Below are 24,485 nucleotides of genomic sequence, written 5' to 3'. Positions count from 1 at the left end.
TGTAAAAGTTCTGCAGGAGAGAGAGGAGGGGAGGTAGGAACAAAAGATTCCCAGCATGAGTTGTGCCTGCTGTCAGAAAACAATATACGGCTCACTGATCACTTGTAAATTAAAATATGGAGATAGGATCACTGGAAGATAAATTCAGTACCAAGCTACAGCCGCTGAGGATAAAAAAAGAAAAGAATAACATACTGAGATATTTAATCAAACCCTCATCAGAAAGATTTCAAACAAAGGAGTGCTCTGTCAATTAGGAAAAAAACCTAATTAAATGTACCTGAAGAGCAAGTTATAACACATACAGCAGCACCACACACAAACTGCCATGCCATTCTGGAGGTTGGCCATTAATGGTTGAATATCCTAACAGGGTGTCAGAAAAATACTTGAGAAGTTTGTGTAGGTACACGCTAAGAGTACAACTGCACTCTGTAGCGCCTCGGTAACTTTTGCACACACTTGAGAATTTTCAGTGGCTATCGCTGAAAAGCTGGCTGCTACACAGAGCGCGATGAGACGCTGAGGGTGGTATGAAATGCTATTCTCTTGCCATCCAGAGAGTAAGCTCTCCAGACAGACCTCAGGCAAGATCACAAGGTCTTTTAGATGCTGTCCGCACCAGCCCTGCCAGCCCCAGGCTGTCAGTGCTGTCCTCTGTGCAAAGATAAAGTCCCCTGAGAAGGACCAGGCTGAATCCATCCAAGAGCTACCTCACTCCACTCACCTTTATCTATTCCTTTCCACTGCGTTAATTTTCTGCAGGTTTAGCAAACTGAGCTGGCACGCAGCGGGATCGATGCTGGCACAATGCAGGAGACAGGACCACGCAGCCAGCAGTACGCGTCAGGGATGAGGATCATCTCCTGCTACGCAATCAAGTGCTAGATCAGCGCCACCTGCACCCTAAATGCTCATGATGCTGCTGCCTCCATAAATTAACTGGAAAATCCGTCTACTGTGTGGAAGAACAACCAAGCAAAATGAGCCATCTGTTGTTTCTCAATAAATTGTCTTCTTGAACTTCTTAAGGACAGAAGAGGTATTACAGCAGGATGGGCTACAGATCCACCATTATCTGGACTCCCTGCTTCTCTGTTACATGGGATAAGAAAAACTGTAGGAATTTTCTTTAACAGCACCCCAAATTCCTATTTAAGCAAGTAAGATGGCCCTGGGAGCCAACTTTTATGTATGCACGTTAAGATAAAAAACCTTGAGCCACAGGCTCAGCATGTCTGAAGCTTGCCATTTCACTGTAAAGAAGCAGATCGCAGGTTCAGTGAACCTAGGAATTTAGTATTTGACCAATGTCAGAACAGGCAGAAACCCCAAAATAATCAGCCCTTTACGAACCAAAGTTCTGGAAAAGCATTCAGACAAAAATTGCCCTTGTTTATTCTGCTGTCATGGAGGTATTAATTTCAAAAGGTAAAATCGCCACAGGAAGAAATGGTTGGGTTTATTTTACTGAAGTTTCTTCCTTTACATGGGCATTGCTGCACCACCTGGCTATGAGGGCCACTGTCATGTAAGAGCAAAGCTGCTGTGTCCTGCCAGCTGTGTCCCACCAGCAGAAGACACTCCCAGACCATCAATCGAACCAACACTCACAAAGGCTAGAGGCAAAAGATTTACAGTACTTGGGGCTGGGCCATCCCTCTGCCTGGCTGCTCAGCACTGTTCTTCTCAAAAGAGGACACAGCCTGTCTGTACAAAAAGACTGATGGGAATTATATAGTTTCTCATCTGATGAGAGGCATCCAACGCGACAGAGAAGCTAGAAAAATGGTACAGATCCCATGCACAAGGATGGACAGCCAAAGCTGCTGCTCGGGCATGCTGGGAGGAACATCTGGGCTGGGTACCACTCTGACTGGAGGGCTGAGAATGCAGCAAGAGAAAAATCATCCTGCTGCAGCACTTGGCCTGCTGGCCATGAGGTCACTCACCGTGTGGAGCGCAGCCAAAGGGCTGGGGCTCCATGCATGGACCAGGGAAGGAGAACAGTGGTCAGCACCTGGCTGGAAACCCGTTCATCACTGTAAGGGCTACCCCTCTTGACTCTGCTGTTGAGGACTTCAAGGACATGAAGGATGCAAAAAGCTTGAGAGCTGGACAACACCTAAATACTGTTCACTGCAGAATATTTTAGTCCAGGGAGAGCAAACAGGGAATCGATGAGAAGCTAAAGTGTGCGGAGAGAAGACGTTCGAGACAACATCAAAGCAGCTGCATGTGCACAGACTGCAAACAAGCCGACACTGTGGTTCTGTATACGCACGCTGCAAACAGGAGTGGGAACCTGCTCAGGAGACACCAGAGAGAAGCAGAGAGTGCTTTGAAATCGAAGTGAAAAAATTGCTCCTGAAAAAGTAACCATGAAGAGAGTTAATTTGAACAGAGCAGAGTATTCTGAATACAGCCCAGGTCTCCTGGCACCGTCAGTCTCGTTCGGGGGCTGAAAAGCAAGACTGCCCGCAGTAAGGTCAACGGGTACACACAGAGCAGGCCACGCCAGGTTAGGGTCCCACCAGGTGCAAGGACGCATTCCCACCCCCTTCACCCTCATGAAATGCATCTGAGGTGCTTCACACATTTAAAATCCAGCTTCTCAGGTTGTGCCCTTGGGTGCATTTTCCAGGCTAAAGCCCCAAGGGAAGCCCTGAATATAACTGACTACAGTCAGCTCAACACGCCTGGCTCTGACAGAAATGCTTCACGGGCCCTGCAGCGGAGCCAAGTCTCACTGCTCCCAGATGGAAAACCAAAGGCATGGGAAGGTGAATCACAGTTCTTTTTGTAGGATCAAGACGGCATTTGCTCTGGCTGTTCCGGCTCTGCTGACACCAATGCAACCTCACACCCATGGTGAGCTGCATCGGGCCAGATGTGTCCAGCTGAGTGATGTGGTGGAGCACCTCTCTGATACCCATGAGGGCAAAACCACAGCCAGCTTGAGAAGGCCAGCCAGCAAGCGCCCCACCGGGAGCAGGGCAGGCAGAGCATTCTCATGTGGATGTGTGCTCACAGGTGAAAACCCACCTCAAATCTGTATTTACAAACCAGTGGCCAAACACTAAAGAGTATGTTATGTACCCTCTACTCTGCTCTGCTGAGACCCCACCTGGAGTACTGTGTCCAGTTCTGGAGCCCCCAGCATAAGAAGGACATGGACCTGTTGGAGAGGGTCCAGAGGAGGGCCATGAAGACGATAAGAGGGCTGGAGCACCTCTCCTATGAGGACAGGCTGAGACAGTTGGGGCTGTTCAGCCTGGAGAAGAGGAAACTCCAGGGAGACCTTATAGCGGTCTTCCAGTACTTCAAGGGGGCCTACAGGAAAGATGGGGAGAGACTCTTCAGTAGGGCCTGTTGTGATGGGACGAGGGGTAATGGTTTTAAAATAGAAGGAGGTAGATTTAGACTGGATATAAGGAAGACTTTTTTTTACACTGAGGGTGGTGGAACAGTGGAACAGGTTGCCCAGAGAGGTGGTGGATGCCCCATCCCTGGAAACATTCAAGGCCAGGTTGGAGAGGGCTCTGAGCAACCTGATCTGGTTGGAGATGTCCCTGTTCCTTGCAGGGGGGTTGGACCAGATGACCTTTGAAGGTCCCTTCCAACCCTAACCATTCGATGAGTCTATGATGCTACCACAGCAGCAGCGAGAAGAGGGGGCTCTCGGATGTGTGTGACAGTGCCAGTCTATGTAGAAGATGAGGGCTGGGGATGCTGGGAGGAGGGTGTGACGGCTAAGTGAGGAGACGAAGCACCCTCGGGTGCCAGCCTGGGATAAATACCTGTGCCAAGGAAGTGGCAGCAAGTCTAAATGGTCCCAGAGGACCTGGCAAGTGTAGGGACAGAGCTCCCCAGGGCAAATGTGCATGGGTAGGAGACTGGAGACAAGGGGTACGAGGCGGAGGAAGCAAACTCACCTGTGCTACTTGGAAAAGAAAAATGGCTCCAGCTGGGTTGCTAATGCAGGTCTATGCAAGTGGACAGCCCTGGGTCACGCAACACTGAACCTCTTCATTTTGTCCTTTCAGTGTGCTGGAAGCCGACAGGAAAGAGCAACAGCTCTGAGGCGGAACAGCAGGTCTATGCCCCACCGGTGCTGAAGGGAAAGGAGCAAGTCCCCAAGTACCCAGCGGAGAGGAGAGGAGACTGCTCTGCGTCTCAGTTGTGGCTGCTGATGAGCAGCCTCCTGTCTCTCCTGAGCACTCCTCGATCTCCTTCATCACTCAGGCAAGAGTACAACTATTTGCCAGATGGAGCAGGCAGCTGTAAAGCAGGGAAGCATTCCTATTCTACAAAGTAAAACCACTCCGGGATCAAACAAGCTGCAAACTCAAGTTTCCAGACTTCACTTCTGAAAGGAAGTTTCCAGCTCACTATCTTTCCTTGTTTAACTTTATTGCTGGATGCTGCCAGCCACAAAAAGTGTCAGGTTTTTAAATAGGCACTTTGTGGCCCTTGAAAACATCCTGTTTGAGCCTCCATTCAAGAGCCTGGGAGAGGTCAGCACGCCACCAGACACCCATGGCAGAAAAGGCATCTTTTGCATCCATCCACGAGAGGATTCCTCGCACGCAGACATTACTAAGAAACCAGATGGAAGAAAGGCATTAACAGTAATCTCTGATTTTCACTTGTTAGGGAAAACCTCTTCTTATCCTCTGCAAGTGTCTTGGCAATTGTTGGAAAATCAGTCCTCCTTTCCCAACATTAAGTGTGCCATAAAGCAGCCTCTGCCTCACTCCCCTCCTCATCCTCCCAGCATCCCCAGCCTGTGCAGTCACAACCACCATCAAGTCTTCAGAGGGAAGGACAAGCAGGATACTGAACAGTCTCTGTGGCTGCCAGGGATGGGCTTGGGCCAAGAGGTAAGGGTCCTCTGCTCTCCACTCCTGAGGTTTTTCCGGCCACTGCTACCCCAATGCCACCAGGCTGCTGTTTGCGGTGGTTTCTTGTGGACAGCAGGAGAGCGGCAGAGCGCTCTGCACCCACCGAGCTGCCAAAATAAGGTTCAGGCATAAGTCTCCCCCTTCCCCAAGGCCAGCTGAGGAGCCTCCACCCTCAACCTCCATGATGGTTTCAACTTGACAGTTCCTAATAAACCAAACTTTGCAAAGTAGTCCCTGGAGAGCCCCTGGAAACTAATTAATGCTCTAATGAAGAGCCTGACTGCCTTGTTTGCTTGACGGCTCCCAGGTCAATCCATCTGCCATAGCCTGGCTTGCAAAAAAGCAGCGAGGAGCCCAGCACCCCTGGTGCCTGCTCGGTTATCATCCCCCACCACCCCTCCCCATCCCTCCTCCCATGTTCTTTACTGTCAAAAACCCAGCAGCAAGAGGGCAGATTTATAGAGGCGATTGCAGCTCCTCCCTGTGCGCCTGCTCCAGGATTAGTCACAAAGGAACCGTCCCTTGACGATGAGCGGATGGAGGGGTGGGAAGAGCACAGAGGCACAGGGAGGTGGGTGCCCTGCAGGTCAGGATGGGCAAGTCTGTGCCTGAGTATGAAAGGGGCAAGGGGGTGCCGGGAGGGGTTGCCAAAACCTCCTGCTTGTGTGAAAGCCCTGCTTTTTTATCCAGCTGTTGCCAGAAAGACTTCCCAGTGCTCAGACCCCAAGCCCTCTCAAAGCTCTGCTGAATCACTCCCTTACTTGTGCTGCAGGGGAAAGATAAGTGTAGTAATGCATACAAGGACAATAGCAATTTAATACACCAGCACAAATCTGCTCAAGACTCCTTGCCAAGAGTCCTATCCAGACATCCTAGCCTGCCCAGATCACAGCAGAGTCCTCATCATGCACAGTGCTGCCAGAGGCTGTCTGCTGCCCTTGTCTGAGTCCCGCAGACTGCACCGATGCACGCCGCTCCCAGACAGCACCCCCCGTCTCAGCCACTCCATCCCTGAAAATCTGTCAGGGAGAAACAAGATCCAAGGAGGAGCTGGGAACAGAGTCCACCTGGCAGCCCTTGGGTCTCCACTTGACCCACGTCCATCTATCTACCTTCCTCCCTTGGGCAGGACCCAGAGCCTGGGCACCGCTCCCCTTCCACACTGCATGAGGAAGGGAGCAGAGTGCAGTGAGGGGCTACTGCTCAGCGGACATCCTCATGCCAAGAGCTCAGCCTGAATCCAAACGCTTCCAGGGTCACCTGGGTTCAAAGGGAACTGCCTGAGCCTCTGCCCCTGCTAAAACCGAAGAGCAGCAGGTGCCAGGGAGTCATCACACCTGCCCCCCTCCAAGGACACGAGACATCTGTCCAGACTGGTCTCTTGCAGATTAGCCCCGTAAAGCCTGTATGGAAGATGCTCTTCTCCGTCTGGATAGGGGCAAGAATGCAAAGGGCAAGGCAATGTCTCTAGAAGGGAAAGGGGTGGTGAACCCTTGGGGGAAAGAGGTGTTGAGCCCTTGGGGCAAGCCCCAGCTTTCAGGGATGAAAGAACTGGGGTTTCAGAGGCAGGCCAGATACTGCACTGGAAGGGGAGCCCCAAACACAAAGTTGCGGGTGGGAAGAAATCTCCACCTCTGCACTTGAGGCTCGCTTCAATATGAGCCCGCGCTCCTCTGTGTCTCCTGCCAGGCTTGGCTTCAGGGAAGCAGCTGGCACGAACCGAGCCATATTTTTATTGTTCCTCCCCCTCTGCTGCAACATGAGCTCACCGAGAAAGAAACAACAGGCAGCTGGAGAGATGGAAGGAGAGCATTCTGTTGTAAGGATACGGAACACCCACAGGCAATCTATCCGCTCGGCAGTCTGGTCCACAATCCTGCCTGACAGACTCCCATACCAGCCTGGATTTCTGCTCCAGCCTGCAGAAGTTAAAATCCAGCACTCACCCTACAGCAGTGCAGGTCCCTCACCTCGCAAAGCACAGGCCAGCTACCTGTGGCTGTGTGCACATACCTGTCCACAACCCTCCCTTTGCAGCCCAGCATGTGCTGGCTTGCGTGACAGCAAGGAGCAGGCCATGAAACAGAGAAATACTGGAGCTTCAGGTCCTACTGCTGCCACTGGTGAGTTTTTATGCACCACCAAATGATGAACACCATGCCCTCGTGCTATCTAAATACTCTGTAAGCTCTTACATGTACAACCAGCATCCTTTATAGGGCTCTTCTTCATGCTGCTGGTCCTTGTAAATGGCTTCATGCCCACGCAGCCAGGAACGTCACACTCAAAGGCCAAACCTGGCTCTGGTTGCCATGCAGGGCACTTCTGCCATCCCACCTACAGACTTTCACTTTGGAGCTGGGTTAATGCTGCCATTGCCTGTCTTATTCACTCCCTCCTGCAGGAGCTACATGTTTCGTGTCTCAAATATTGCTTGTTTCTTCCCGGGAGCAGGAAAGGACTGGAGTGTTTCAAGCTGATGACATTTCCTCAGCATTACCTGTTGGCCGTGAAATAGCTGTAGACGAAATTACTTTGCAGCCACATTAATACAGGCAATTCAAAACCAGCACTGCCACCTCTGCAGCTGCTGCTCAGCACAGATGACAACTACAAACACTACCCAAGTCCCAAGGAGAGACAGCCTGAGCACTGAAATGGCAAACCGACACACCAGGGGAAGCTCCAGCACCCTGTCCTTTGGGGATTTCACAAAGCAAAGAGATTGATGAGGCAATCAGACAGCCACTGTTTTACCTTTCCCACCTGAACACACTCTAAAGGCTGATATACGCCAACTGCCACATCTGCACCTGGAACCTGTCAAATAGAAAGGTCACTCTGACAAACAGGGAGCAGGGTTTTAAGAGGAAACTAGAATCCCAGCATTAACTTACAATCTGGAAACACACACTGACTCAATTTGCCAAAAGACCTCCAGACAAGCCTTCTTTACAGTGTCCCTTAGTGGATGCACAGTGGAGATATTGCACCCCAAATGCACTGGTGTATGGGTCAAGGGAGGAGCTGGTGGCAAAGGAAAGGAGAAAGCTAGGTCTAAGGCATGCAACAGCAGCCAGAAGTTATGTCAGATTAAGGTGACTATGGAGTTACAGACAGACTGACAGTGCTCTCAGATGTTCAATCATTCAGGGGTTCTGAATGACCCCTTTTGAAGAGGCCCTGGATATTAATCTAAAAACCACTATCTGCTTCATCAGCACTAACTGACTGTTGGGGCACTAGGATGTTCATTCAGAGGTGACCGAGGAAGGCGCCTCCCACATCACCCTGGATCCTCTATGAAGATTATCCAGCCAAAAACCCAGCAACAACATGACCTTCTGCAGCTTGCAAAACCAGGGAGAACCACAGGAATCACTGGTACGACTGCCAGCATTGCATTTATGGAGAACATCAACCACCCACTCTCAGAGGCTGTTTGGTATATGTAAAACAAAACGCAGAGAGAGTACAATCATGGTGCTGGAGACGCTCTGAGGAGTCCCCCTCTTCTCCAACCCCTTGTGGGCCATAAAACCACAAACATTATGCAAGGCTCATTGGACTGACAGCTAAGATTTGTGTATTAGCAGTTTGTTGAGCAGCAGGGAGATATGGAGAGGTAAAAACCATGGAGATCTAGATGACTTGTTCTGTTAAGGCATCACTTGATGGTTACTGCTCCAGTAAAGAAGAATCTGCTGTAAAAGCACGGTTCAAATGTCCTTTAAATGTCCTCCTGGCCACCCTGATCTGTGACACAGAGGTTCTCTTCTGGAAGCTGTTATCAAGGATTTCTCTTTGTCTCACACACATACGCATGCAAAGAGACGTGCCATGAAGAAGCATATTACTCCAGGGACCATATCCAGTCAACGCTGTTTCCTAGGGAAATAAACTAAAATGATGAACATCACCAACCTGACCTTGCAAGCAGTAAAACATGTATTACAAGGCAGGATAATCAAGATAAATGGAGAAGATTAACCTGGAGATGAGGACAAGGAAGGAGAAAGGGAAGAAAGAGGATGGAGAACTGATGAGGCTCCTGGAGCTCGCTGCATTCCCTAACTTTTCCAAAGACATGCTAAGGGTTGGGGAAGGTGGAAGAGAGTATGAAAAGGGTCACCGAGAGGAAAAACACAAAGCCCAAGCCAGAAGACAGACCCTAGGAAGGGGTCCCTCTGCACAGGAACATGAAAGGCTGACCATGCTTCAAGGACCTGAGCCAAGAGTTCTGAAGGTGCTAAAAGCCTCACTCTAAACATCAACTCCAGCCTTAAGGCTGAGACAGCAGTAAACTGTTCAGCTCAGCGACGGCTAGAGCTGTCTTGACCATGTATCTTTGCAGCCTTCATGGACAACAGAAGGCACCACCAAAGTATCCATGACAAGGCCTAACTCTTCCACTGGCTGTACGTGGAGCATAAGCACCTTGTAGGTTTTCTGACTCTCCCTGCCAAGCTAGGTGTCTGTTGCCTAGGTGTTGCACACTCTGCATGGGCACCCACAGCCTTGGTGACTTCCAGCTGGAAAGGGCCCAATTTCCAGTAGGGATGAAAGTCAGGCACTTTGATCACTAGCTGTTTTTGAAGGTGCCTCCAGCACAGTGAGAGATGCAGCCAGCTCCTAGACAAGAGCTGCAACACCTCACCTATGGAGCATGTGCACGTGCAGGCTTTGGTGGGAGCATTCCTCTCTTCTTTGATCCTGTTTGCCCCATCCCTCTCTCTCTTCCCCAGGTTAATCTGCTCTGATGAATGGAGGGGGCAACCTGAAAGCCACCTCCATCTCACAGAAACAACCCAGAGACTGGATCAAGCTGCAGTCACCTCCCCTTCCAGAAGAAAACCCCATGAATAGCACACAGAGAGCAAAGAGAGGGTCCAGTTCCCTACAGGTGGATAAAGGGGCTTCAACAGATCGGCAGCCAAAGAGCTGAACAGTCCCACCTGAGCCACACACAAGTGTGAGACATCAGTCGCAGCCACAAGAGCGGTCCTCACTCTGTAGAGACCACTGCAGCACTGGTACATACTCCATCCCCACGATGCACACCCCAGCCCCTCTCACATGCTCTCAGCACTCACCTGGCCGCAGGACTCTGATTTCCAGCAGGTTGGAGGTCCTGTCTGCCAGCCGTGTCCAGCTGCTGTTGTAGTTCTTCCTCCAGAGCTCAGCCACGCACTGGTACTTGCCAGCCTCTGTGTCACTCGCCCTGCTGATGCTCAGGCGCACGTTGTTGCTGGACTCTGCCTTCTCGATGGCTGTCCTGGTCCGGAAACCCATATACCTGTCACCCCACTGTACCCCGCCATCACGCGTGAAGGTGACCAGGTCATGAAACTCGGTGCTGCCCGCTGGCTGGAAACGCCACGTCACCGACACCGGTACCCAGGATGGGTAGTGGGGCTTGATGATGCACTGGAGGTCAAAGGACTCGTTGTACGTCACCCCAGGGGTGCGGGAGATAGCTGTGACAGCAAAGCCAGCCTCTGTGGAAAGAGAAAAAAGGGCTTTGAGGGACACCAGCTTAACAAGGCCCTGCTGTTAGCATGCAAAAGCTAGAGCGTAGTCATCCAGTTGCAGGCCTGGAATAATCAGCCGCTTGCATTGTGCGGCTCCTCGTTTGCAATTGCAAAGTGGCATGAAAAGCAGCGGCAAAAACACACTTAAGTGCCCGCGTAGCGGTGACTGCCTGTGTGGTGGTGACCGCCTGCCTGCAGCAGCAGCAGGATCGTGCTCGACTTCCGCCCAGAGGAGCGAGATCCCCCGAGACCAGGAGGGCGAGCAGCCAGCCTCTGCACGCTGCCAAAGCCCAGTAGGGAAACACAGCAGCGTAGCAGCAAGGGAGCAGCGCCAGGCAGAACAGCTGCCCAGCGCCAGCCTGAGCGCTCGCAGACCCCACAATTCACATCCGCCTCTTGGGCAGGGAGTCCCCACCCCGTCCCCCACCCCATGGTCTGCATCTGGTTGCTGCAGGTAAAGGAAAGATGGGGAAAGCGAGAAGTAGCAGCCTTTGTTCATGCACCGGAGAGGTGGCAGTGGTTATGAAACCCCAGGACGGAGGCAACTGAAAGAGAGAGAAGCTGGTTGCTCCTGTTCTTCACACAGCACTTTTGTTCTCTTCCAGATCACAGCTCCAGGACGGGTTCATGCAGTTATCCTCACAGGTCTATCACTCTGCAAGCTGGTCAAAACATTTTCACTTGTCTACCCCTAGTACTTTGTTGGCTTATAGGAGTTTAAAACCAGAAGTCTGTTAGTAATTTGAAGATAACATATTCCCAGTCAACTGGCTTATGTTTTGGGTCAGGGCATTTCCATAGCTCAGTTGTTCCAAGCTGCAGAGAGAAAATATTTTCTTTTCTTCCAATCACTTCAGTGCAGCTAGCAAATTTAGCAGAGACCATGTTTTGCACTGTCAACATCCTCAAGATGTGCTCCCTTCCCAGGAGGCTCCGCAGGCTGTCCCATGCGAACTGGCAGCTCTCCTTCCTCCCGCTGCGGTGCTGACCGTCCTGGCACCCGGCACAGCCATGGCTGCACAAGAAAGCCCGGCCAGTGCCCAGTGGAAACAGGGACATCTTCTGGATCAGTACAGAGCTTCAGACTGCTACCGGCTTGAAATTACAGTTCAAGAGATGAGCTGAGAGCCCACTGCAGCCCACAGAGCTGCTGCCACGGGCCACTCCAGCCACAGCACGGACACTGATGTATCTGCACGCTTCCAGCAAGTGCCTCTGCAGCCCCACGGTGTCACCGTGCCAGAGCTCCAGGACATGTAATTACTGAGAAAAACAGGTCAATCTTTCGGATTAAAGCCTCTTGCAACATGTTCAGTGATTACTCAGCAGAGGAGAGCGAGACCTAGGCTGTCTCCCCTGCAGGACTGCTGTATCTTATCCCCTCGTAAGCCCTTACCTTCAGACCTCGCAGCAGCCCTCCTGCCCTGGCAAGTGTGTTACCGGGCCCTGCTCAGAGCACCACTGAGCCAGTGATGGCCCTAGAAAGCCAACTTAATTTCACCAGGACCAGCTGACTTAATGAAGTTTATTCTCCAGTTGGCCTGGGCAAGGAAGCTACATGCAGGGACTTCTCCTGACTGCTGTGTTAAAGTCAGGTGTTTTTCTCAGGTTCTCAACTCAACCAACATGCTCACGGCACTTAGGTTAACACGCAAAGACCCTTCTTCCTTTGGGACTTGGTACAAAAGGAGAGAAGCCATGCATAAAAATGGGAAGATTTTCTCCAAGACCTCCCTGTAAGAATACAGCGGCCTCCTCTCATCCTGTTGGCCCCCTCCTTCCCCAGCCAGCCAGGGACTGAAGTCCCTGCCAGGCACTCAAGATCCTCAGAAGTTCAGGGACATGTGGTCTCATCCGCCAGCACATGTCTCTTCTAGCTATTGCTTCTGAACCACCCTATAGATAGATTTATGGGTTTGAACATCATCTGTGCTAGTTCAGCTAAACAGTTTCTTACCCTGGCAGACTGGCAAATGATTAGACTTTAACTTGAAATGTGAGTGGCACTAAATTTACTGCATTTTTTTTACTAGCAATTTCTGTAGCCATAAACCTCTCTCGCTCTTTCTTAGCCCCTTCCATTTGAGTTTCTCAGGACATTTCAAAAACAATACGCTGAGAAAAAAATATCAGACTCAGCAGCAATGAAACAATACTCAATATTTTCTTCACTAAATTTTCATGAGCTACTTCAGCTTTGCTAGTTATAGGAAGAGGACCTAGGAATTTCTTAGGGATTGACAGAACGTGCTCAACAGCCAGTGATTTCTCTGAGACAAGGAGCGGAAGAGGAGGGACAACGACCTTTCCATCACCTCTTCCGGAATTGCTGGGCAATTCCAATCATCTTAAATTTTAACAAGAGTAAAAGTGATATATTTTAAAGTCTCAACACTTCTACAAGTGGCAGAGTACAGAGAAGGGCTCTTCTTTTGCACTTATAGCAGGCCAAATGCTGCTGACCTCGTGCTGGCCACTGAAACCAGATGAGAGTGTGCCTTTAGTTCTTTACAAACTAATGTCCCTACTTACTTTTGGAAGCTAAATAGCAATTAGATTTCTAGCTCCAGATAGAACAGCCTCTGAAAGAAGGCCAAAAGTGAAGGGGAGGAAAGAAAGAAAAAAGTAAGATTTTAATCAGAATACAATACAACTTTGAAGTCTGTCATACATCTTGCCAAAGTGTAAGATTAATACTGTAGAGAACCAAAAAAAAAACACCAAAACCCCCAAAATTCCTATCTCAACCTTTCAATAAAGCTCCCCAATTGTTTATAGCCCTGGCATTCTGCAAATCAGTGGCCTCACTGGAGCAGTCATCCATTCTTCAGTCTCCTGCAGAGCACTTTCGGAACCAGTCCAGGCCTTCAAATAGCAAGGCCTGAGTGGGACCAAAGTAATTCACAATCCATGCAAAATCTGTAATGCCGTACCTGCCCTCTCCTAAACTGATGTGGTTTCACCGTGTTTGAACTGGAGGAGCTCTTTGGCAGAGCAGGGTGCCAGCTGCAATGATCCCAGGTCCTAGTTTGACTCAGTCACGGACAACATTGTAGTTCTGGGCCAGCAGCTCAGTGCCTCCTTGCAGAGGCAGCGAGGACCATTTCTGACCCATGTCTTCTGCAGGCTTCTGACAGTGTCACAGATGCTCGCCGTTTCTGATGGCCAGGCCAACAGATGCCCAGCGTTTTGTTCTCCTGGTCTGGTGAGTGGAGGTATGGTTTAACCAGCGCAAGCAAGGAGGCTTTGATGCCCAGGGGCTCCATGCCATGGAGAACCACCACAGCACTGGCGGGGACACGTCATGGGACCAAAGCTGGTCACGTGTCCAAAGCTGGGGGGACACGTCATAGCACTGGCAGCGTCTCTCCTTGGAAGGATGCTGGAAGCACGGCCCCTCTCCTTAGCCACCACTGCTTTGCTTCTGCCACAGCCACCCCTCAGACTTTGCCCCCACACGCAATGGGGCACGCAGGTGGTTTGCACCAACCTACCAGGAGCTGCAGGTGGGCTGCTGGGTACCGCCATTTTGCCAGCCAGCAAAGGTAGGAGTGCCAAGAGCAGCCCTGGTTATTCACAGGTGATCTGCTGGGGGGTCCAGGCATGCGGTGAGCATGGCCCCATGGCCCCTGTGCCTCGAGTACTCACCCAGAGCAGTGATGGACACCGGGGTGCCCGCATGCCGCTCCCCAACCATCTGCCACTCCCCATCCAGTGTCCGTGTCCACTCGGCCACCCGACACTCGTAGTGGCCCTCGTCTGCCTTGATGCTGTTGAAGATCTCCAGGGTGAAGGAGCCGGGATGGACCTGCTCCACCTGGATGCCCCCATAGCTGCTGCGCTCGGCGTATGAGGGGCCTGGCTGCAGGGTGCCCTCCCGATCCAGACGCACAATTTCACTGCGCCGGTTCAGCTTGTCCACCAGATGCCAGGTGATGGAGAGGCGGCTCTGGGGCCCAAAGCCCGAGCGCACGTTGCAGCCAAAACGCAGGCTTTCCCCCTCCAAGACGTTGCTGGCGTTGTTGATAATCTCCAAGGAGATGCTGGTCTCTAAGGAGAGAAATGCATACACACAGGGGAGATGATACACACTCGGCACTCCTTGGTCTGCAAGAAGGACGCTGTTGGCCAGAGAGGCTTTCTACCAGGTGCAGGAAACTGCCCACGCATTTGGGTCCAGGCACGTCTTAATCTCATGCGTGACCACATCCAAAACCAGCTTGTGGGCAGCGAGCTGCTCCTGGTGACTTGCACACTCAAAACAGGTGTCGGCCAAAGCTGGGAGAAATCTCTCTGCCTATGGCTCATGAGACATTGCCGCATCTTCTGGTTGCAGGTCCAGGATGGAATCTCAGCAAAACTTGAGGGAATTTGTGTTGCTACAACATGCACTGCATGCAACCAGCTCTGCCAAAAAAAAAAAAGTTTCCAGCTCCCTGGGCTTTTCAACTCAATGTCATCCTGATCACCATCTTGTCATGTCCATTCCTACATCTTTTGGGAGAAGCTGTCCCAAACTCCCATTGCTAGTGACATTAGAGATAGCTATCAACGTTTGGTAATATAAAAAAAACCTGGTATCCTGAGCTTCCCAGAGGTGTAAGGCTTTACAGCTGGCTTTTCAGAGATACTGAGTGCTGGTTACTCCTGCTGTCTTCCGTTGGAGTTATGGATGCTTAGCACCCTTGAAAAATCATCACATTTGTTCCTAGAGCTGCTGATTTATCAAATGTGAGGAAAGAAATCTGTCTGAAAGGTGGCTGTGCCTAAAAGCACTACATTTCACATTTGTCGAGTGCCTGACTTCCAGCTAGAGTAATTTTCAAAGTCAAACAAATTAGAGCAAATATTGGTAGGAGAGAAAAGAAATAGAATTTCTTTTGGAGAAATGAGGAGGGAAAAAATAGCTAGAGGAAAGGGCTGCATTTCCCTACAAACCTAAGAGATAGGAAACAAACATGGCAAAAAATCCTCTTGAAGCTACCCTCTGCTTAGTCAAAGCCCACGGCCAGGGTAGCCTGGGCAACATGTGCATGGTTCATCATGCCACAGCTACCTGAGTTTCGGAGAGCAAAACAAGGAATGAGTCAGTGGACCTTCTCCTCTCATCCCGCTATTTCTGTCTTTATCATATTTGTCTGACAAACATAAAAGGCATTCAGGCAAGCCTCTGGCAGGGTTGTTTTCATCAGGGTTGTCAGACACACAGTGACCACAACAAAGCTCCATGCTGAAGAGCAAGCCGGGGCTTGAGGAGCATATGAACCCTGGTTTCTCCCAGTACAGCTGTCTTGCAAGACAGCTGAACAACAGCCACCAAACAGCCTGCAGGAACCTAGCAGCTCTTAGGATAAACCAGGGCCAAGCCAGTCTCCCCATTACACCTGCTAAGTACTTTAGAGGATGCAGCTCCCTGCAGAGCAAGGTGAGGAGAGAGGTGTGAGGAGCAAGTCAGAGGCTGTCACACGCACCTTCAGCTCAAGGTCAAAACTGCCAACTTGGGGCCGTTACCAAGGTGGGGGCATGTTTCCCTACCTATGAACCTGACACATATCCCTCCTTCTCTATCATCCACTTCCCATCAAAAAAAATAATCTTGCCAGCTGGGATTTCAAGCCTCCACAGCATGCAAACTCTTATCTTCCCTCTTCCCCACCACCAAAGTCTGGGCATATCACAGCCTCACCAGCTAGCTGCCCAGCAGAGCAATGGCTCCAGGAGGGGATGGGCAAGTCTCTACTTACTGAGCGGGAGGACGGTGATGGGGATGTTCTTTGGCCGCTTGCTCTCCTTGTCGATGAAGTCCCCTGTCACGGTCTTCTCCCGCTCAGTCACCCGGCAGTTATACTTGCCACTGTCCTCAAGGCGGAGGCGGTAGATCTTGAGCACAAAAACATTGTCGCTTTCTTTGGCTACCTTGAGCTGGCCCAGGGCCTCGCGCTGGGCAAACTCGTTGTTGAGCACTGGCACAGCATTGGGCCCCAGGCTGGCAATGAGGGAGCTGTTGAAGGCCCAGGAGATGGAAAAGTAGCGGTCAGGGATGTTCTGTGCCTCCAGGATGCACCGAAACTCCACCGGCTCACCCACAATGTATGTCCGCTTCTCTGTCTCCAGCCGGACACTGAACTCCTTATCTGGGGAGAGACAGATCGACTCACGTTAGCACGGCAAAGACCACTGGGACAGCCAGAACACCTCATGCAAAGTGTTTACAACTTGTCACTCCCTGTGCAGTCAGCATCTCTTGGACACATGCATCCACAGTTGGAGGGGTGAGGGGCTTACTTTTGCTGTGAGAGCCCAGATCAGCCGTGTTGCAGGAGAGGCAGCTTGCTGCCCAGCATGCAAGAGCTGCAACGCCTCCCCAGCCATAACCCTCTTTTCCAACCCATTACTGCTGGGAGCAGCTCTGCTGTGACAAAAGCAGCCAGTGGCACTGTGGGATGCAAGCTGGAGCCTAGTCCCACTCGTACCCTGCTCAGCCAGCATCGAGAGGCCTTTGGGGATATAAGAGAGGAAGAAAGAGCTCAGCTGGGTCTTTAGAACCTATGCTGTAGGCTGGGAGAAGAGTTTTGGCTCGTGCAATACAGAAGCACTTGCTGAAAGTTTTTGGTTTATTTTCTGCTGTGTCACTCTTATCTCCTCACTTACCCAAATTTTCCTTGTCTGTGCTAGCACCAAGTGCTTAAGATGTATGTTTTAGCTCCTGTGTCAGCCCCAGATCGTTCGCTATGTCAGGAGACAGGGGTTGCAACCTAAGCCCCCTTGCTGCCCCAGTGTCCCTTGGTTGCTATTTGCTGACATCTGCCCTGCTTGCAGGCAGGGCTTCGGCCCTCCTTCACCCCAGCAGCAGCCTCCTGAGCAGGGCACAAGGCAAAGGAGGGAGCCAAGCACCAGGCACCTACCAAGGCACAGCCCCATTTTCCACCTCTTCCCACCACCCAGCTGAGGAAGAAAAGGCAGAGGAGACACTGACCGGTGGCTTGCACATTGACGATGGCACCCTGGGAACGCTTGCGGGTCATGGCATACCAAGACTTGTCTGGGTCCTGGATCCACTCTGCCGCCTCGCAGTAAAACTCGCCCTGATCTGATGGGTGGAGGTTGTAGATGGTGAGCTTTGAGGTGGTCTCCCCGACTTTGTCCAAGCGAACGTCCCCTGTGGCTTGTCGCTGAGCGTAGGTGCTGCCGGCCCGCAGGACGAAGTCACGGCTGAGGGAGATGACCTCCACAGGCATCTCGCTGCCTCGCTGCCGGTACCAGGCGATAGAGATGTGACTGTGTTGGGCTGTGCTTTTGGACACCTCACACTTCAGCTCCAGGGAGTCGCGCTCCACTTTGTTCAGTGTCTGTGGGACTGCTGTCACTCGCAGCGAGTCGGGGATCACTGCAGCAAAGGTGGACAGGAAAACACAGCCCGAGAGTCAGCAACGCCGAAACGCTGATTCTAAAGCCCAGACGTGTTAAAGGAGAGATGGGGGAGAGGTTTCTTTTTAGGGTTGTAATTAATCATTAAGTATTAGCAAAGCCCTATGAGTTCACATCTAGCCTGAAGAGGAGAATCCTTCCCAAAGCCCTTGGCCATGACCTGCAGCACATACTCCAGTGCTGTGCTTAAATCCCTGCTCATTGGTACAGAGTTTTTCATCACGCTACAGAGCATCAGAGCTTAATACATCCGCTTCCTATTGAGGCACTTCGTCACGGGTGGCCTCCCCTTCATCATGTGCCCCTCGCCATGCTTCGTGACCCCCCTCCTGCCCACATCCTTCAGCCACTTCTTAGCCCTGCACCATGGTCTTTGCCCCTGAGTCATTGGTGGGGCCAAGCTAAACATATTCAGTCCCTTTAATCTTCCCTCATAAAAAAGTCAGGACATCCAATTCCCTTCTCCTTTGTTTATATCATTTCATGTTTTAACGACCTCCTCAGGCCACATGAAGGGGTTTCTGCATGTGGAGGGAAGAGTCTTCTCTGAGGGCAGCAATGCAATTGCAGCATGCCCAGCGCCCGCTCCCAGGACACAGCCATGTCAAAGAACTTGGTGGTAAAACTGCTGGCTACTTTTCCAGTTGATTAACTGAAGGAAAGGAAAGACAGCTGCTAAAATCAGGGTGAAAAAAAAATTGCCGCCCCTCAATTAGCAAGCACCTTAAATTTAGCAAGAGGTTCTACCCCAGAAAACAGACTTCCTCAAAAAGAAGCCTTTCTAGACTTTGCTGTCTCAAGAAACATCATGTGGAAAGAAGAACGCAAACCTCTCCAGCTCTGCAGACAAGGCTGCGTTAGCAAGCCTGTTAATGCCCACAGTTTTGCCATGTACCGGTGGAATATAATTAACATCTCTCCGTTCGGTTTCACTGACAGCACTGGAAGGCTTGATGAAATCAGTGGAGCAGCTGAAAGCTGCATCTGTTTCATTCAGGCACAGCTTCAGAAAGCAATGAGCTGCAGTGGAGACAACCACTGGGATTATTTATGGCAGAAAAGTCAAAAGTAGAAAAGGGGAAAGAAAAAAGCCATGAGATGCAGTATCCCGCGTCCAGTCCAGATGGGAGCATTTGCTTTTACCAAGCGTTCACTACCCAGGGAATTTACTGCCCCTGACAGGGAAAGTACCCAGTAAGGCCACTGCCCCTGTCCCTGCAGTCACATCTCCTCCCTCCCTTCCCCTCATCTTCCTCGCTGGGGTTCCCATCCCCCGGACACCGGTGATGGCCTTTGGCAGATCATGGCCAGGAGCCCACCTCACTTCGCCTTTCTCCCTTCCCTCTGACTCCCAAACCAGTGGTGACAGCAGCAACCAACCTTGCCGGTTCAAGCCGCCTGCACAACGAGACTTAAATTTCTCATTTCAAACCTTTCTGAATAATTTCCAGAGCTGCACAGCTCCATTCTCTTTGCCCTCCATCCACGGGCTCTTACAACTTTTCTTACATTATTTAAATAAATTCAGCCTGATCATCATCTTGCTGAAGTTACTTTCCTGCTAAGCTGCTTCAAAGGCAGAGCTCCTTGCTTCACCAGCCTCCGCGTGACAGCTTATGGGGCGAAAGCAGGCATCTGTGAAGAAAACCTGCCTGTCCACCTTCCCCCAATTTGAGAGCCCTGAGTACCCCACTGGGTGCCTGTGTGCCCCCGTTAGCCCCGCTCAGCAGCGTGGCTGCTGGCTGGCTGAGCGTAAGGCAGTGCCCTGCTTATCCTTGGAGCCCGCCTGGCTCCGCGGGGCGAGTACAGGGCAGGCCCTTGGCCCACCAGACACGGAGCTGCCTGCTCCCGGGGAGTAATGCCAGGAAGCCTGTCCAAAGGCTGGGCCCCGTGCAAGTGCTGGCCACGCCGTTCCCTGAACGGGTGAGAAGCTGGCACAGGCACTGCTTCACCAGCTGGACCTGTGACTTCGTATTTCCAGGTCAGAACCTGGCTGCAGGGTCAGCATCTTTTACACCACGCGGGCAAGCTATTACAAAAGGCATTCCTGGAGAAAAGTCAGGAGGCAGCGGAGTGCTGCTGAAGGCTGTAATTTACCTGCAGTAATGCCTGACACGCTGTCCTGCATTCCTCCCGCTCTTTTGGTTAAAAAGGCCAACCAGATCCTCCCGGTTAGAGGAACTGGTAAGAACTTTTGGGTTGCACACGGCCTTCAGGCCATTGTCTTACGTCAGCCTGGCATGGACATACATTCGGTTGATGTTACCTTCCTAGGTAGTGAGATGCACTCAGTAAATGAAAGCCCAGTTCCCAAAGCCTCAGACGCCAGGAGGGACAGACAAGAAGCCTGAGCTGGCCGGGTCAGCAGGAAGGCTCTCTGCTTCGCACCACCGCTCTCACACTTGGCCAGTGATGCACAAACAACTTTTTTAGTTGCATTGCAAGACACGTCTTGAGTACCAGGTTTGGGGAGGGGGGAAGCGGGTAGGAGAATGGCGAAAACGCCGTTCTCAAGAGGCAGCCAAATGTGGCAGCAGGTCACAGCTCATTTCAGAAGTCAGACGAGCATTTCATTCTGAGTCCTGTGGAGCACTGGGGACTCCCATCACAGGACCACAGGTCTGCTGGGGCTCACGCACCACCCCAAGGCACAGATCCCGCTGGCCTAGGCTGACAAGAGGGCTACAGGCACGGCTTAGCCCATCAGGCTGGAGTAGGTCAGGTCTGAAAGTCACAGAGAGAAAAGCAAGCAAGGACTGCTGTGAAGGCGCTCACCAGGGAACGACACCACGTGTGAGGAGGTGCGTTATCAGAAGAGAAGTTCCTCCCAAGCCAGTTGCCTTGCTCAGGTTTCAAGGACATCAGTTTGCAGATCAGGACACGAGTAACTCTTTGCATGGTGTTCACGTGGAGCCCTGGCTCTGTTGCCAGCCATCACGCTGCCGAGCTGCCTGCACTCATCCCGCAGCCACTCGCCATGGGAAGCACCAGGGTTTCTGGGGGCACTCTGCAAGCTGAGCTTCACTTGAAAGCAAGGGTAAGCTTAGATGAGAGTCCTCACTGTGTGAAGGGGAGCGGAGCCACACCTGAATCAGAGCTGAGATGGATGCTGCAAGACACATCTCCTCGGCTCACTCTTTCTCACCCTGGTCCTGCCTGTTTCTCCCACCTTTTCAATGTGCCATCCAGGCAGCCTGCCTTGCACTTCCCCCAGTGTCCAGCCTTGCCTCAGCCTTGTCCCCCAGCACAAGTCCAGTCCTGCAGCTGCAATGACCCCTGGGGCGGGGGGTATCGACAGAGCTCCCCTCTCTCCAGCATCACAATTAGGTTTAGCAGCGGGCGGCTGGACAGGGAGACGAGCGGCAGAAAAGCACTTGCTGGGAGCAAACCTACAGGGTTTGCCAACTGCCACCCCAGAGCCGGTTTGCTAAGCCTGGCCACAGCCAACAGCACCAGTCCCCAGTCTGCAGGTTACTGCAGAGGGAAAGGTACTCAGCGGTGGGTGGGCTGCGAAGTAGAGGGTGCTCAAAAGCACCCCCAAGTTTTGAGAGCGCCTGAACTATTAAATGTAAATACTGCCACTAGAGGGTGTCAGGGACCCAGCCAGGAGAGTCCCAGGGCCCTGCTGCCAGGATGGGGAGGAGGAAGGGGGGAGCCTGGAGATACTCCCCTCTCACCAGGACGGTGCCCATAGGCATCCCTCCTCACGAAGCCGGCACACACAGCTCCAGTCAAACCCACCTCAAACACACACACACACACCTCAGTAATGCGCCACCAAAGAGCACTCCATGAGCTAATCAAGGCTAATTTTAGGACAAGGAACTGGCTGACAGTCTCCCAGAAAACAAGTGGGGAGCAGAGACTCGAGTTCCCGGGTCTGGACTCAGTGCACACATCAGTACGCTCTCCTTCAAGCCCCAGGACCAGCTCCGTTTCAGTAGCTCCCATGCCGAACTCTGCCTGAGGGAGACAAAGGCAACCCAAGCGTCTCCCTTTTCCCCAGGCTGGCTCTGGTTTCTCCTTGGGTATCCAAAACGCCAACCACCCCCAAGGGGTAGGCTATCAAAGCTTTTATGTGCTAGACACAAATCACAGAGCTACCACATTTCACGTACTCCCAGGTAAGGCAGCAAACCCACCTAATGATGCTGTTTCCTCATTAAGAAATGCAGGAGGAGTGTCAGGCTGGGAACCAGAGGCTCCCTAACTCGAGCTGGTAAAACAACACTGAGAAAATCGCGTAGCATCATGGTAGCCTTGCACCGTAGGCTCTTCAGCCTTCAGTCAAACAACTTACACAGGCTACCCAGCACAGCGGGGCCATCTCAAGGCCACTGCAGGACAAGTAAAACCCACCAGCCTCTTCTTTCCTTGGGTTTCATTACGGTTTTTACACACTTTAGAGGCACTCTATGGTGCTACCCTGTGTCCCAAGCTCCCCGCTTCACACTATCTGGGCAGAGCTATGCTTGCCAAGTGTCAAGTGTGAACGATTTAGGAAGAACAAATACATTTACTCCCTACTGCGAGGGAGCTGCTTCTAGCTGAGAAATACTGTTCTGGATTTTGCAGGAATTAGTGCAAGAGTTATGTTTCCATCTGCCCCATGACATCTTGTTGCCCCGCAGGGATCCCAGCTCAGTGCCATGAACCTCCTTCCCCAACCCCTCTGGTTGTGAACGTAAGAGAGAAACAACCTCCTCCAGAGGACCTGCAATGCCAGTGCCACCAGTTCAGAGGTGAGAGCACTGGCAGGCATCAAACGGCACCGCTGACAGCAGCGCTGGTGGGAGCACAAGGAGAGGGAACACAGTGTTTCGTTACCACCCTCTGCAATCTGCTAACCCTCCTGCCACTCATGCCACTCCAGGGAAGGAGGGTCTGCCACCAGAGCCACCCCGATGCCACAGGAACAGCTGGAAGGGACCTGCCCTCTCCCAGCCACTGCAAGCTCTCGGGGAGCCACGCTCCTTACATCCCTCCCCCACACGGCTATTGATTTCCATTCCTTACAGGATCCAAATACATGTGCACGCATGTAGCAGGAGGAAGGGGGTGGTGATAAGGCAGGAAAGATATCTAGATTAGCAATGTAATCCTCTCAAGCTCTCGTGCCTGGCAATTAGCTGTACATGCTGATCCATACCTGCTGCAGCACAATCAGAAACCGTTCTTCCTCGTCAATCAAAAGCTTGTGTGATGCCTTCAGCATGGAGGAAAACACATGCTATGTTAGGCTGCAAAATTGATGCAGACCCTCAAATATCATCTTTGCAAGGGGACAAAACTGAGCAGGTCATGCTGCTGGCAGTGTCCTTTGCTTGCCTTATTTTTAAGTCCCAGCTGAAAACTCGCAGGTGGCCCAGGGCAGGCAGAGGAAAGCTTTCTTCCAGCTGTTGCTGCTTCTGAGTTTCCCCCACTGCCCAAGGTCCCACCCGGGACCAGAATTTGAGGAGGCAAACCCACCACCTCAAAATGTACTTTTGTTGCGACTGAAGGTGTGGGGTCTCCATGCAACACGTCCCCTCTCCTCTTCCTCATCTACCCACACATAGCAACAGGCTCCTGGTACCACAGGGAAAACGTAAAGGAAGCGCTAATAGTCTGGTTGGTTTGGGGACTATTTTCCTTCCATAAAGTCCCACCTTCATTGAGAAATAAGATGTGTAAAGACAGGTTTAAATGAAAGGCAGCTAAAAGGCTACTAATTGTTTAACTAAATTAAAAAAGAAGTCATACACTTTCCTGAATTAGTCAGTGAACTCACTTCAGGCTCCTGAAGGGGTGAGCAGAACTTGTGCTGTGGTCTAAAGAAAAGCAGCCAGAATATACTTTTAATCCTTGTGCAAACTTTGAAGCCTTGTTCTAAGTGAGAATGAAGTTACTTTCAGTTGCTGCACAATCAACAAATACAGGGTGAAGCACTACAGTCACCTGCAATTGTATCATTGAAACATTCTGCGCTAAGACCGGGAAAATATAATAAAATAAAATAAGATTTAAAATAAAATAACGCATCCTTAGTTTGCACACGTGCAGTTTTTAAAAGGGCAGTTTGTTACTGATTCAGCTGCTGGTAGAAGGCAGGAGGGGAGCGGAAGAGTTAAGTAAAACTGCATGGCAGTTGTTTCACAGCAGTAGTAATAAATCCTCCAATTACAATAGTATCCTTGTTGGTACATTAATGACTGGCTGGAACGATTATGCTGATAGGAGTGCATCTCCCAAAGCAACGGGATGAGTTCAGGCAGCCAGTGAGAAAGGGCGCAGAAGAAAAAAAAGTAACTCACATAGAAAAAGGGGAAAAGAGAATCAGACAGAAGATGCAAAAATTGTAAATTAGGTCAGCTTAATGACTCAAGGGTCTGAACTTCTTGCTTGCTGCGGGCTCTGTTAGTCATGCACCCAGCCTGCCCGGCACATCCGTTCGAGGCTGTCATTGTGCTTCCTCCCAGGCAGCAGCAGAGGATCCCATTGCACAATCTACACCCGCTCCATGATGCGCCCTGCAAGAGGAGCTTCCTGGCCAAAGCTGCATCCCCAAGCCACATGGGACCCCTTAACCAGATGGTGCGGTCACAAGCTAGTGCACCTACCCCGGGCACATGGGCAGCAATGC

General features: G+C 51.5%; 1 protein-coding gene across 4 annotated transcripts in view; it reads right to left on the bottom strand.

The window, feature by feature from the left end:
* The window catches only part of IGSF3 (immunoglobulin superfamily member 3), a 102,347-nt gene that overhangs the window by 20,389 nt on the left and 57,473 nt on the right, over positions 1-24,485 (bottom strand). For 3 of the 4 annotated variants that reach the window (XM_086763457.1, XM_086763485.1, XM_086763468.1), the window contains 4 exons: positions 17,412-17,822; positions 16,180-16,569; positions 14,084-14,485; positions 9,998-10,402 (listed from right to left, as the gene is read on the bottom strand). In XM_086763457.1, the coding sequence (XP_086619583.1) occupies positions 9,998-10,402; positions 14,084-14,485; positions 16,180-16,569; positions 17,412-17,822 (1,608 nt within the window). The remainder of the gene's footprint in view (positions 1-9,997; positions 10,403-14,083; positions 14,486-16,179; positions 16,570-17,411; positions 17,823-24,485) is intronic. The other variant, XM_086763476.1, reaches the window with a different exon arrangement.

The sequence above is a fragment of the Chlamydotis macqueenii genome, chromosome 1, assembly GCF_036417535.1.
Source record: "Chlamydotis macqueenii isolate bChlMac1 chromosome 1, bChlMac1.mat, whole genome shotgun sequence".
NCBI lineage: Eukaryota > Metazoa > Chordata > Aves > Otidiformes > Otididae > Chlamydotis > Chlamydotis macqueenii.
This window is presented reverse-complemented; position numbering and strand designations above follow the sequence as displayed.